Consider the following 14569-nt stretch of genomic DNA (forward strand, 5'->3'; position numbering starts at 1 on the left):
ATCAGAAAGGATGAGCCCTCAATTTTTACCTTAGTTAAAGAGAGGTGAAAACACCCTGGTGCTTCCAGGTCCAATATAAGAAACACAAGGGTTATCCCAGGTTAATAAAGTAGAATTTTAGTGATCCCACCAGAAATAATATCACCACCTGACATATGTCAGGAGATGAAGAGGGTATTTCATATATTCCCAAAAGCTTTCCTTTGTCCTGCCCACCTGAATGTTCTTGTTTGGAAGCTGCTTAATCCACCTAACTGTAGCCTTGATATATCAAATTGCAACCTTTTATAAAACCTAGGTTAGAAATGATTATCAACTTGATTTCACCATGTAACAAAATACTGGTCATAAATTCCAACTAAGTTCTAACTGAAATAATGGGATGTTTAGTACTGGAATAAAACTTGTGCTGGCACTTTAAATGTCCCATATGGGAAAAAAAAATGATAAAAAAGGAACAGATAAGCACAGTTATGTTTTTCAATTGCGTCCTGTAATTTCCAGCATTTGAATATATTCTTGATGTTATTAATATACTGCAAGTTTTTACACAAACTCACACAAATGTCGTGCATGTGGAAAATGGATTTTATTTTCAGTAGCTTGCGCGAGTTGTTAAATGGCATTTAGACTTAATACAAATCAAACTTCCCTCCTTTTGAATAGAAGCAACTAAATTAAAGCAACAGTATTTGCAGCGCCAACAATCTGCAAATTTTAGTTATTTTATTAATGGGAAGTAACTTTGTTATATGCTAAACTTGTTAGAGGTTTTCCACGAAACAATTACACGGTATTCCCAATGGCAGCCAGAAGCAATGAGCTCCTGCCAAAGGAAGCAGGGACGGCCCACGGCTCCCGACCCTCCCTTTGTCAGTGCGTGGTTTCAAAGGCACCTGCTCTGACTGCCCTGCCCTGCCCCAAGCCAGCAGCAGCTGCGGCGCTGGGCAACAGCAGGATCGGGAAACACACGGAGCTGACCTACGTGCCCTGGAGACGGAAAAATCTCCTTTTCCTACAGGCACAGCCATGCCACAGCCCATGTGCAGGCGGCCTCACCCTCGAATGATGCCTCCACCTAAGCAAAGACTGTAGGATAAATTCTTTCTTTTCTTGTGCTGATATAAATTAGATTTAAAAAGCTAGCTGGTGGGTTTTGGTGTGTGTGCTTTTTTTAAGTTGCTATCAATACAACTAAATAAGAGTGACACAAGCTTCTTTTGCCCACGCAAAACTCCATCCATCACCCGTGATCAGGCCAGACACGGTCTGTGCATAACGCCCGAAAGAACCCGAGGCAGCCCGGAAATTCTCGCCTATTTGTACGCTGTATCTTGTCTCTACACACAGAACTGCGTTTTATCTCCTGAGCAAAGCACGTCCGAATGTACACACCCGAGCCCCAATACTCAAACACCGCAGCTCCAGGGCCCGCCCTGCCGCCCGCGCTGCCGGGACTTGTAGTCGTGGCGGCCGCTCGGGAACTACCGCTCCCAGGGAGCCGCGGGCGGGCGCGGTCAGGTGGCGCCCAACATGGCTGCGCCGTGCCCCGGCGCCTTGCGCGGCCGCTGAGCGCAGTCGGGGCGGCGGCGGGGCCATCATGCAGAAGATCAAGTCGCTGATGACCCGCCAGGTGAGCGGCTCTTCTCGGGGGGCGGCGGGGTACCGGGCTCTCCTCGGGGCCGCCGTGCCTGCCCGGGCACTCCGGAGAGCCGCCGGTGCGCGGGCATCGCCCTCTGCCCTGCCGGGGAGGGCTCGGGGCGTGCGGGCTCCTGCTGCATACGCATCCGCCTTGTTTCTCTCCTCCGAGAAATGGAAGCGTGCTCAGGTGCCACAGCGTGGCTCTTGTCACAACAGAGACGTCGTTGTTGAAGATGACAGGGCGGGCCCGTGTCAGTTTGCTTTTTTGACATATAATTCTGAGCGCTGGGCTGTGGTTCTGTACCATGGCTTTGTCTGGCAGCAAATGCTTTTGGTCCAAAGGGAGGCGAGGCTGAGAAGGTGCCAGGGACAGATTTGGGTGGGCACACAGTGAGTGTGTGCCAGAGCACTCGGTGTGTGTCTGTCACCTCACTGCTCTCTGCTACGGTTGTCTCCAGATTATGTAGATCTAAGCCTACTTTTGGACCAATATTTCTAAGATTGAGAAGTGTATCAGCAGAACATTCCAGTTATTCACATATATAAGATACCCTTGAAAAGAAGCCTCTTCATTTGTGTCTAACTGGAGAACTTAAAAAAAAATCACTTGTGTCACCCACATCAGATATTCTAGATAGTTATAGAAAATCATGGAAAAGTCAGAAGCTTTTTCCCCCCTAGAACTATGCCCTCGGAGTTGTGATCCTTATGCAGGAGGCAGGGCTTAAAAATGAACACTTGTGTGAAAGTGGAATTGCCAGAATAATGTTCTGTTCTGCTTCAGTAGAGGGTTACATGGTTTGTTTTCAGCTTGACAGAAGGAGTGCTGGGAAGCCTGCCCAGTGTGGAGATGATGTTTTCTGCAAATTATAACAACTTAGGCAATTTTCAGTCATTTGAAAGGATTAGGTTCCATTTACCATTTGATAAGTGAAACATTATATTTCTTCTGAAGGTAAGTCACTAGAACTGCATATTTTTGAGAGGACTTGGGGAAGATTTTGTGTGAGGTATGAGAAATGCAGCAGTTGCTTTGCTTATTTCTTGCTTTGAATTTCTGATGCGTAGAGGTGAGTCACCTTTGATGGTGGCAACTGCAGAGGGAGGATGTTTTGAAGTGATGTGTGACAGGTCTGAGAATCAAAACCAAAATGGAGAGATTCTGCATCTTGGGAGGATGAAACAGTTGTAAAATGTAGTAGTTAGCACTGAAATTATGTACAACACTTTGTCAGTTTCAAAGAATAAATACAAACTTTCTCACCATAAACTGATATAGTAGGTCCTTTTAGAAATATGGGTACCCAGGACCAGAAAGGGGCTTGGAAAAAATACTGTTAACATTGATCACAAGAGAAGGAAGAAAGTCTACCTGAAACTTTGGACTCACAGGAACACACTGAAGTCTCAAGGGAAGCTGGAGTCAGAACCATATCTGAAACTTGAGTGTGTAGATTCATTTCTACCTCTGCCTGGGGAGCTGGCAGAAAATATACTAAGCAGCCTGTTCTGTGGTATTGCTGCTTGAAATGGTGAGATGCTGTTTCAGGTTGTCAGGAGAAGTGGGTGCCCCATCCCTGGAATTGTTCAAGGCCAGGTTGGATGGGGCCCTGAGCAGCCTGATATAATGGAAGGTGTCCCTTAGAACTACATGATCTTTAGTTTCTAACTCAAACCTTTCTATGAAAATTGTAAATATGTTTGATATTCAACAAACATTCATGCTATTTATGCGGCTATACGTGTTTTAAGGAGTAATAATTATATAAAGCAGCTAGTGTGGATTATGCAACCTTTTCAGTTCAGTTACACATAGGGAAAGCCAGTCCTAGTAGTGGAATATGTTAAGTAGAAAAATATGCCATCAAGCAGAAATAATCTTGCAATAGGGTAGCTGGCACCTAACTTGAATTCAGCTATTTGATTCCATTAAGTCATTAAGTTAGTGGAACAAAGTATGCTATGTTTTTTGGACACATGCTCATTATAAAATTTAAGATAACATCTGGACATTGACAGGAGGATGTGAGTGAGTTTGATAAAGAAAATGTTAGTGAACTGTACTGAAAAGGTACATATTGCAGCATAAAACTGGAAATGCTTAGATGTTTGTGGAACATGATTTATATACCAATGGTCTTGCTTAAATGTTGCTAGAATGAGGTCTTAGCCCTCCAGCTGCATGTCAGAGTATTTATTAAGGGACCTGTAGATACATATTCAAAATCAGGTAAGACTTGATTGCAAGATGCATAAAGGAATCAAACTGAACTGATTATTAAAAATCTTTTAAAGGGTCTACGAAGTCCTCAGGAGAGTGTTAATGACCTCAGTCCTATTGAAAACTTACGGATTCCTACTAAGGTATGATACAACATCCCTCCCCTCCACTCCCTTTTAGTTTTTCATTTTATAGTTAAATGACACTTAGTTGTGTCTTCTTTTTATCCTTAATACCAGGTTTACTGTTGTTCTTTTTTCAGTTTTATTTCTTGCTGAAAGTCTTTTAGAGTGTTTTAATGAAAGAAAGAGCTGTGAGACAACTCCAAATGGATTTGTATGAAAATTTTTTCTTGAAACTTTTCAGTTATCACTGGATGCAGATCTTAATATTATTTGGGTTTCTTGCTGGAGTAAATTAAAAAAAAAGAAGAAAAAAGAAAAATGCCTTTTTGAGTTTTACTTTGGAAAGTAGATGCTGTGTGGATGGCCTGTATAGTACTAGTCTGAACATTTAGTTTCTTCATGATTTTGGTGCTCTAAGTATATTTTGTAATTTCACAGTTTTACTCTTCAGCATGTATAATCAACTTCATGTTCTACTTCAAAAGTTAGATCTTTATAATAGCAGTAGTTTTTGGTATTTTTTTAGGTCTCACTGTTTAAATGAAGCCGCCTCACTGTCATCTCACAAGTCACGCTGAGTAATCTGTGTGTGAGGGTACAATTGTCACAATAATTGGCTGTTCCTTATTTCCTGTTGATCTGAGGGGAGGATTCACAAGACTTCTGTGGTTGTTGTCTATTATTTTCTATTAATTTGGTCTTTGCCTTTAACCAATAAGATACTTAAATAACTGACTTGAATTTAGATGACCTATTTTACAGTAGTTAAAAAATCAAACCAAAAGACCTCTTGTGTTTCTCTGTCTAAGTAGTCTGTAATATGTTGCCTGTGCTGAGGCAGATCAGAGAATTAGCATTGCTGTATATTTCAAAAATCAGGTAAGAGTCTCTGAATTGGTACATTATGCTTTGTGAGACAGCGTCCAATAATTTGATATCAAAGAGCAAAAGTATTCAGTTGCAGCAATGCTGAAAAACCTGTCACATCTCCATCGCTTAAATTTCACAATTGCAGATTCCTGCCACTCCCTGAGCACCATTTTTTTGCCAAGTTGGCTCTCCAGGTAAAAGCAGATGTAGGGTATCTTGTCTGGATTTCCATTCTGTAATGGTTTGATTTTATATGTCTGATAAGTCTACACCGTGTAGCAATAACTGTATTGATTTAACTCTTGAATCATTAAAGTCTCAAGCTGTTTTGATGACAGAATGGTTATGGTGCTGCACTTTCATCATCACACTTCCACAGTCAAATTGGTATCTCCAGACTGATTTAGGGCAAATGTTACTGAAAACTTCAAAAGCTGCATGAAAGCTATACAGAAGTATACAGAATGGAAGGCTGCAGGGTCAGCATTAATTAGGGCCAGTTTGAATTACTGGTAAAATGACAAGCCATTGGTTCGACAACCCTAGGTACAAAACCCATGTTTTTTGAGATGAGGAACTATCACACTAGTTCGGAGGTCAAATGGGAAATAGGGAGGACAGGAAGAAGAATCTGCTAACATTTCATCCCGTGATAGCAAAACCAGCAAAATTCTTTTGAGTCTTGATATCTGGAAGTTGTTGATTTGCTGACTGTGGCCAGCATGATGAAGTGATGACCGTACTCAATTTTTTATTTTCAGGCAATGAAATTGTTAGGCATTCGGACATTTTAGCGAGTACCTGAGTCATTCACTTTACTGGTACTCCAATAAGTTCTGCAACTATTTTGAAAAAGTTCAGTTTCTTATAATATAAAAGCAAATCACCAGGAAACTTGCTTGACTTGTTAATACAGACTCATGCAGCCAGCTCACTCACATAGGGAAGTACCTCAGTAGGAAGTAAGTGTATAATAGTTTGAGTCTCATAAAGTAGAGAAGCCAAATCTGAACTGCAAGGCTGGGTATGACAATATGACCAGAGGAGCTGTGGATACCCCATCCCTGGCAGTGTTCAAGGCCAGGTTGGATGGAGCTCTGAGCAGCCTGGTCTAGTGAAAGGTGTCCATGACTGGAGCTGGGTAATCTTCAAGATCCCTTCCATCATTCTCTGATGATTCTTTGATGATTTTATGATATCTAGAAGACAGAGTTGTTTGTAGAAGGACATCTATTTTGACTGAAATACCTTACTTCACTGGCATACCTTGATTACCCAGGGAAACGAATTCTTTTTGAACCATTCTGTTATTGTTGTGCCCCAAGCTGATAACAGTTTTGTTAGCAGACTTTGTCACAAAAGGTTGAGGTAGATATTTTGCATGCTTGAATTCAAGTGTGTTGGATTAATGGTGAATTGACTTTGAATTAGGTTATGTTTATTTTGATGATAATCAGCTCATATGCAATATACAAATATTATTTGACTTTGTAGCTTATCATGGTAAATAACACTGAGACCATTTAAAAAATGTTTTTCCTGTGGATAAAGGAATGTGGGTTTCTATTTCCCAAGCAGTAGCTGAGTGCTTTTCTGGAGTGCATTAAGTATCAGTGTGGCTAACATGTGTTCTATGGATAGAACATATCCAACTTCATTGTTCTCTCCATTAAGAGAGTTGTGTTCAAAGTAAAATGTTTGTTTTAGTAGAGTGTGAGCTTTTTAGTAGGTACTCTCTACACATATTGAACAAGGGAAGATCAAAAGGAAGTTCTGAGCATTTTCTATGAAAGATAGGGAATACCACAAACTTCTCTGTGGTACTGCCTTCCCTGGCTGGGGAAGGGGGAGGGAGGGGCAGGGAGGAAAAGCAAAGTAAGTTTATTGATATAGTTATGCATTGTATTTTATGATATTATACACATTAATTGTTATATAAAACATATAGAGAAATATTAGATTGTTTTATATATATAGTTATGTATATTGTTATATTGAATATATACTGTTATAATATAATATATATACATTCGATTAGATTCTAGATAAAAGTTCTTTACCCAAGGGTGGTTGAGCACTGGAACAGCTCTCCAGAGAAATGGTCACAGCACCAAGCCTGACAGAGTTCAAGAAGCATTTGGACAATGCCCTCAAGCACATGGTGTGACTTTTGGGGATGGTCCTGTGCACGGCCAGGAGCTGGACTTGATGATCCTTGTGGATCATCAGTGGATGATCCACTGATCATCAGATCCTTGTGGATCCAAACTCAGTGGATTCTGTGATTATAAGACTCTAAATATATCTTTGTATATAGATAGAATTCTAAGATTGTGTTTGAATGTGTGTATACAGATACCTATGTAGATGCTTTATTACTTTTATTTCACAGTGGTGCATTGTTGCAGCATAGCTGCTGATTGAATCTGTTGAGCACAGCCCTTATCCTTGGATTTAGGATTGGATTTTAGCAGAGGTGTTATTCATGCTCAGAATGGAGAGATATAAATCAGCAGCATATTCATTGGTGTGTTTTTGGTTCATAACAGAAAGGGAGGCTGTGTCCAAATCAGTATAGGGCAGACTTAGCCCCTGGTAACCTCCAGATAAGAGTGCATAGGCTGTTGCTGAGCTTCAGCTTTTAACTAGATTAAAAACTGTTTAGAATTTTTTTTCTCTGGGTAGTATGAGTGAACTTTTTTCAATGTCTTCACTTCCTAGTCTTTTCGGTGATAGTGACTGGAGTGCAGAGAGTGTTTGCTTCTACTCCTTACAAGTAATGCTTCATTCAACAGGGAAATATTGGTTTTGCTGCTACAGGCAACACAGCATACAAGGAGAGTGCGATGCACTGGGAAATAGCTGGGTAGACATCTAAAACTTGCTGAACTGCATTTCAGATGAGTTTGCAATGAGGTGACTCTTCTGAAATACATTTCAAGGAATTGCCACAGGCTTCTAGACTGTAAACTCCTATTTCCGTAGAACAGGAACACAGAATGATGTGAGAAGTGTGTGGATGTAAGCACTGTGTTTTATTTAGTAATGGCTTCTTTGAGCACGCAAAGCTGTCAGACTTCTTTTTCCTTCTTTCTTTTCCTTCCCAGCTGCTGTCTTTCACTGATCTATTTAGGTGACATAATGGGAGAGGCCTGCTGCTGAAGGTTGCACTCGTGGTAACCTGACAGGATAAATTGTTTTTCTGTGAAAGTATGATCCCAGAGTACTGGGGAAAAAAAGATGCAGTTGGCACCACAAGTCACATGAGTTTTAGGTAGGAGGTGAGGCCTCTTGCTGAATAAAACTTTGGAAAAATGAGTAGCCTGTGAAACAGTATCTTACCAGGCTGTGTTGGCCCATTATTGATTGAAGAGTTCCTACTGTTGAATGCATATGTTAGCCTGGACAGGTGGATTGAAGTGCATATTGTGGTGTCCACCCTGCCAATATGCTGCTTTTCCTGACCTCCTGTGTATCTATTAATTCTGTTTAGCAATGGCAAAGTTCTCTGCAAGGGTATTATCATGAGATTCCTGTCACAATTTTTGACAGGCTTTTCTGTTCAGAATAGCACTCGGAATTGCTGAATTAACATAAAATGTAAGATGTTAAATGTAAGATGTTAACTGCTGACTTTTTTTCTTTTTAAGGAAGATACTTATATGGCAATAGCTAGACGAGTTTTGGGGTGGAAAAATACTTTGAGGGATTTAATAGAGTTCTCTCTTTTCTTCTACTAAGTGTGTGAGTACCAAATCCACAGAGCTAAACTGGCCCTTTGCCAAGACCCCTGAAACTATGGGCTTATTTCTACATAGTAACATTGTTTTTGTGAATGTGATTGAAAGGATAAGGAAAATAGAATATCAGCAAATAAACTTTAGCTAGGGAGAGTTACCTCCTTCAGTGGTGAGTGAATAAATTTGCCTTCACTATGTTGGTTATTTCAAACTACTGGAGCATGATGTGCTGAAAGCTGCAGGTTATCATGGCAGAAAGTCTGGTGTCAGATAATGTAATTTATAGGGGAGCTAAAGTTTATCCTGGAAAGTTATAACTAGACTGCTTTTCTAGAAAAAAATGAACAAGGTAACGAAAAAACTTGTCATTTAATAAATATTTTCCTGAGTAGTGTTTTGGCAAGAAACACTCAGATGAGTGATCTTTGAGATAGAATAAAATGGTTTCTTAGCAATTTTCCTAGGCACTCTAACATCAAATCCAGAATATGTGTCCATAATGGCTTTCTTAATGCATCTTTAGCAAATGTAAATCACCACTGACCTATGGTATTGAGATACGTTTTCACCAACATGACAAGGTATTAGTAGTCCAGAATTTCAAATGATCCTAAGCATTTCTTCCTTGGTTAGTTTTTAATCTTTTTTTTTCTTTTAGGAAACAGCCACACAGGAACTTGTAGGCAAATACTGGGTGATAAATTCAGTTATTCAATTTGCAGTGGTTCAGAGTGTGAAAAACGCCAATCACTTGTTTTTAAAATTGATTTAAAAGTTTAATAGTAATAAAATGGTTATAAACATAGTAATACAATTAGAGTGATAATAATTTGGACAATTCGAATTAGGACAATATGAGACAATAGAAAAAAGAGTTACAGACGTCCAGGTATCTTTTTCTGGGCAGCACAAGCCTGAGAAAGGACACCTGTTAACCAAGGATTAACCCTTAAAACCAATACCCTGTTGAATATTCATAAATCTCATACATGATGCATAAATTCCATTCAAACAAAGGATTCGGTCTGGTCATCGTCAGCTTCTTCCTCCTAATCCTAAGGTGCCTTCGATCCTTAGCCAGGCAGGAAGAAGTCAATTTCTTCTGATAAGAGAACAGCAAATTCCTTTTCTCTGAGAGATTTAGGTGTCCTGTGGCTGCTATCTGGTGCGAGTACCTCATTCCTTTCTTAAAAAAATACCCCACTTTCGTAGTTCCTATTTTAACTACAAAAGTTACATTTTAACTACAAGACTACTTTTATCATATTATTAAAATATTAATACGGCACTACTAATCAATACAACAAAATACATAGAGTAAATATCTGCGTAGAGCCATATAATATGTACTTTTCACAAGTGGACCCCCGTTGCCTGCCTTGGATAATTTTTAATTTTACTTTCATATAACTAAAACTCAATGTACTGTAAGATGTGAAACTGATTTACAGTGGGGTGTACATTATGGAGCTACCATTACAGCTATATAACGATATAACTGTATTATTTCCTTGTTTCTCTCGGTGTGTCGGTGCAGTGCATGTCCTTTCTCTGGCTGGCCGTGGGTTGCTGTGTGCACCCGCGCTGGTGGCAGTGACTGCATCAGGCGTTTCAAGGGAAGGTCGGAGGCGCCTGGGCGGGAGAAGGTGGCTGCTGGACAGCTTTCTCCGGTTCCCCGCTGCCTCCGCGATGCTTTTTCTCTCGTTCCCCGCTGCCCCATCACGGCTCGGAGCCTCCTGGCTGCGGCCTGGCCCGCGGCCCAGCGGGGGCGCCCGAGCACCGCCGGCGGCAGCACCTGGGGCCTCCCTCGGCCTCGCGTGCGGCCGCTCGGGGACGCGAGATACGCTTGGAACCCGTTTATCTCTGTCATTACATTTTATTTCCTTCCTTTCGCCTTCCTTTCGCCTTCCTTTCGCCTTCCTTTCCCCTTCACTTCATTTTTCTTTCATTTTTCTTTCATTTTCCCTTCTCTTCCCTTCCTTTCCCACTATTTTTTTTCTTGTGAGAAGTATTTCAGAGGAGCAGCTGTTCTCTGATGCTCTTCCAAACCGGCCACTTGTGAGCCCTTGGCCGCCTCTTAGTGCGCAGAGGAGCAGCGCCTTGCTGTGTGCTGTAAGGGTCACTTTGTCTCCAAACGTCTGCATATTGACCTTATCTCAGCTGACGTGCAAAATAAGCAAATGAGTGGCTGTTCAGTCATTTAATCTAAAATTGGATGCCACACTGGTGAAATAAACCTTTGAACTCTTTGTGATGAAAATACCAGCACCTTGCCCCACAGGAACAGCTCAGCATTGCTGGGAGGCTCAGGGCCATTATGGGACTCTTCAGTCTGTTACATTACTTCACCAGCGTTTAGTTTCATTATCAAACAATTTTATCCATATTATCTTTACTTTTGATGCAAGAATATTCTAGCACTTCTCCCTTTTGAGTCTCTGATAAAGGATTTTTCATTCTTTTTGTGTGAAGGACGTCCAGGAGAGGGCCAGTGTTAGTTGCAATGTCCAGTGCAGCAGAGGAAGAGGAGGGTTAGGCTGACTCCTTGCTTTGCTTCAGCTGCTGGAAGCATCTGGGTTGTTGGGGAGGCCTTCCAGAGGAGATTGTGACAGCAAGGAGGGGGATGCTTATTTCTGCAATATTGGCTTTCAGAAGGCTGACAGCACATCCCTGCTTAGACCACTGTGCTAAAATCTCAGAGCTGTTAATCTTGTGCAAAGAAGGCAGATCTGTTCTGGTTTTACCTGTAGAAATCAAGTGTTTAATGGCATATCTTTTATTTCAGTGAATGTGTGGGCTGAACTGAAAAGTTATGCATTTGTAATGACACTGTCTACCTGTCATTTACAAAGAGGGTTCTTCTGTTTTAAAAAATTCAGGTTTTATTTGTTTCGGTTTTGTGCAATTTTTTTTTCTCCTTCTGGAGAAATAGTTTGCCAGTTTATTTTTAGTTTATTATGAGAATTTCTAAAGGTGAGGAGGAAAAAACTGGACTCAACATGCAGTTGGTGCCATAAATCAACGAAGAAGTGTTTAAGTGACTGCAACGTTGAAGCCTACACTGTTTTTTGAGAAGTTTTAAATGTCTTGTTCTCCCTAATGGGAAATGCAAGCCACAGTGTACTGTACTTCCTGTATTTTGCCATTGCTTCTTGTGTTAATGTTGGAAGTTGCTTTTGGAAGATGTTAGTTTTGTTAAAAGGTTGTTCTTCCTACGATGTGTTATTACAGGATGGAAATTCTGTTTTGTTTCGTGCAGGAGGAGCTCAGAGAACTACATGAAGAACCACCTGATCCTCAGGCACAACAGGAAATAATTAACAGCATTGAAGAAGTTTATTTTTCCAATGACTCCTTTGATATTGTGAAGTATGAGTTAGAGGTAAGCTGTCATCTTGAAAGAAAAAATGGTAACATAACAAAAAAATGAAGACCAAAAGTATGCTTATTTCAATGACCTTTTTTTGTTTCTTAGATCTTGTATGAATACAACACTGAACTCCCCTAAGTTATCTTGCAGTTGTGTGCAGCTTCTAGCATAGAGTATTGGTGCATATATATATATAATATAAAGTCTCTTCTTTTAATGTAGTAGAATATGCTTACAGGCATTTTGTAATTTAAACTGAAGTGAAAAAGTCAAGATAGCTGAGGAAACAAATCTGTTCTGTATTTTGTGTATTTTTTTACCAAACTGAGAGAGACATTTTCTGTGATTGGGTGGTTGTGTGTATACATATATGACGTAATGTGAAGTAACTTTGAGGTAATTATAATACTACATGAGGCAGTTATGATCCTATGTTATATATTTTAACACTAATTGATTTCAGTATGCATCATTTGAAACAACGGATTAATTCTGCAAATTAGGTTACAGATGCCACAAGAATGTTTCTTTAATGAAACTGATTGCCTAGCTAATGCTGTGTGTGAGTTAAAAACCTTTAATTTCTTACTGATTTTAATTTATTATTTAAATGCAGAGGCTTCCTCCAGTACTTAGTCTTCAAGAACTGGAAGAGTACAGAGACAAACTAAAACAACAGCAAGCTGCTGTAAGTAAAGTCTTTTCCTCTGTGCCATTACACAATTTGTTGTCTTGTCTGTAAGTCTAGCAAGAATTGTAACTGAAAAAAAATTTCTTAACACATTAGATACTAAGTGTTTCTTTTAACATCATGTTGTGTGCCTTTATAGTGGAAAATCATCACTAAATCATACAATCATATGAAATCATGGAAGTAAATCTTAGTGTTAAGTATTGTAACAAAGAGCAAATGTGCTATTTCTTTAGAAACTTGACTTTTTGAATGTTTATCTTGTAATGTTCAACACAGTGCTGAATAGTGGAGTAGTATGTCTTTGAGGGATTTCTAGCAATGTAAGACTTAAAATGTTTTTAAAACTCTCTCCTTGAAGATGCTATTTTGTCTTACTTTTCATTTGCCAATATATTAATTGTTCACAAAGGTATTTAGTGAACACTAATAGAGAGTTATTATGTAATAAACCAAATGAAATTTAATGAGTAGGAAGTATGAGGTATGAGGCAAAATTGGAGTTGCAGCGTTTGAAAGGTGCTTGTTATGTTGCAGACTTCAAAATTTTCTATTAATGTATTAATTGTTGTTCCATTACTCTTTTGAGGTGCATAACATGGTGGCATTTGGAGAATATCTGCAAGTAAAATAGAAGTAGTAATCCTAATTCATGTCTTCAAATAAATTAAATGTGTAGGAGAATCTTGCTTTGTTAACAATACATAAAGCAAAGGCAGAAGCCTTAAGCTGCTTTCCCCATAATACACTTATGAAGTTTTGTGAAAGATTAGTGAGAACTTGAGGAAATGAATATTCCATATTTCTCACCAAGATTTATAAGGAAAGAAGTTGGAAGTGAGTGAGAAGTAGTAATTTTTTTGGTGTGTTTTTTTGTGCGGTGGTGGTGTTTTTTTTTAATTTTAAGAGGACATCTGATGGTGACTTTGTTTTGCAAGGAAGTGCTGTCAAGACTGAGACAACTTCAGTGTGATATGCTGCATAATCCTGATATGTGTTATCAATGTCTTGGCCATTTTTTGCTTGCAGGATGGGAACTGGCTGCAGCTGAGGGAGTAGTTTCAGGGCGTGGCTGCTGCCAAAACATTGGAATGGGAAAGTACATGCAGCTATTGAATAGTAGGGGAGAGAACTGAGCACAAGGCTTCCAGTAAATATGGCCAGATGTGGCTTTTAGAATATAAACAGGTAAAAAATCTCAAGGCCAAAACCTTTGACAAGAAACATGTGCCCAGTTCTTTCCTCACCAACTTCCCCCAGTTAGGATTCGTCCTTGCTTGTTTCTTTCCTAATTTCGTCAAAATGTTTTTCTGGTATAGGAAGGAATTTCCTTCTTAAGCATGTGCCACAGTGCTAAAATGTCTTGTATATTGTGTTTCATGTTCTTATGTCATATTTTCAGGTAGAGTGTGAGAAGCTGTTGCATGTTTGCTTCTTGTGTCTCAGTTGTTATCCATTTATCTTGAGATAGGTCATTTAGACCTACCTGCCATAAAACACGTTGGTGGCTTTCATGGAAGACAAAACTGTAGAATGTTGTATGTTGTATGTAGTTCAGTCCTAAAAATATTTTAATGGTGAACAGATTATTAGATAGAGGATTCAAGAAGCCTGTTGACATATTACACAATGGCTCTGCTCTTTTGCAAAAAACTAAATACTGCCTTTTTCACTTCAATGTCTGTACCTAGAGCTGGCAGAGAAATTATTAATAATAGTTTGGAGATAATACCAAATTCTGAATTTCTCTAATGCAAAGCACTTATATGTGTGTGAATTACAGGTACTAGAGGTCTGATTTTCACTGACTTCCTGATTTTGCGCAGCTGATCTTGGTCATGCTGTTGTTTTTAGGGTCACTATAGACTTCTGTAGTTTTCTCAATAGTTTTCCATTCCACTGGAAGGATCC

The 14569-nt window shown here is 39.6% G+C and overlaps 1 protein-coding gene across 1 annotated transcript in view; it reads left to right on the forward strand.

Annotated features, from left to right (window-relative positions):
• Positions 1-1484: 1484 nt before the first annotated feature.
• VPS50 (VPS50 subunit of EARP/GARPII complex) overlaps positions 1485-14569 on the forward strand; it is an 81433-nt gene continuing 68348 nt past the window's right edge. Inside the window, exons 1-4 of the mRNA XM_064704306.1 lie at positions 1485-1633; positions 3937-4005; positions 11857-11979; positions 12584-12655. Coding sequence (XP_064560376.1) covers positions 1601-1633; positions 3937-4005; positions 11857-11979; positions 12584-12655 — 297 coding nt within the window. The 5' untranslated portion in view covers positions 1485-1600. The remainder of the gene's footprint in view (positions 1634-3936; positions 4006-11856; positions 11980-12583; positions 12656-14569) is intronic.

The sequence above is a fragment of the Zonotrichia leucophrys genome, chromosome 2, assembly GCF_028769735.1.
Source record: "Zonotrichia leucophrys gambelii isolate GWCS_2022_RI chromosome 2, RI_Zleu_2.0, whole genome shotgun sequence".
NCBI classification, from domain to species: Eukaryota; Metazoa; Chordata; class Aves; order Passeriformes; family Passerellidae; genus Zonotrichia; species Zonotrichia leucophrys.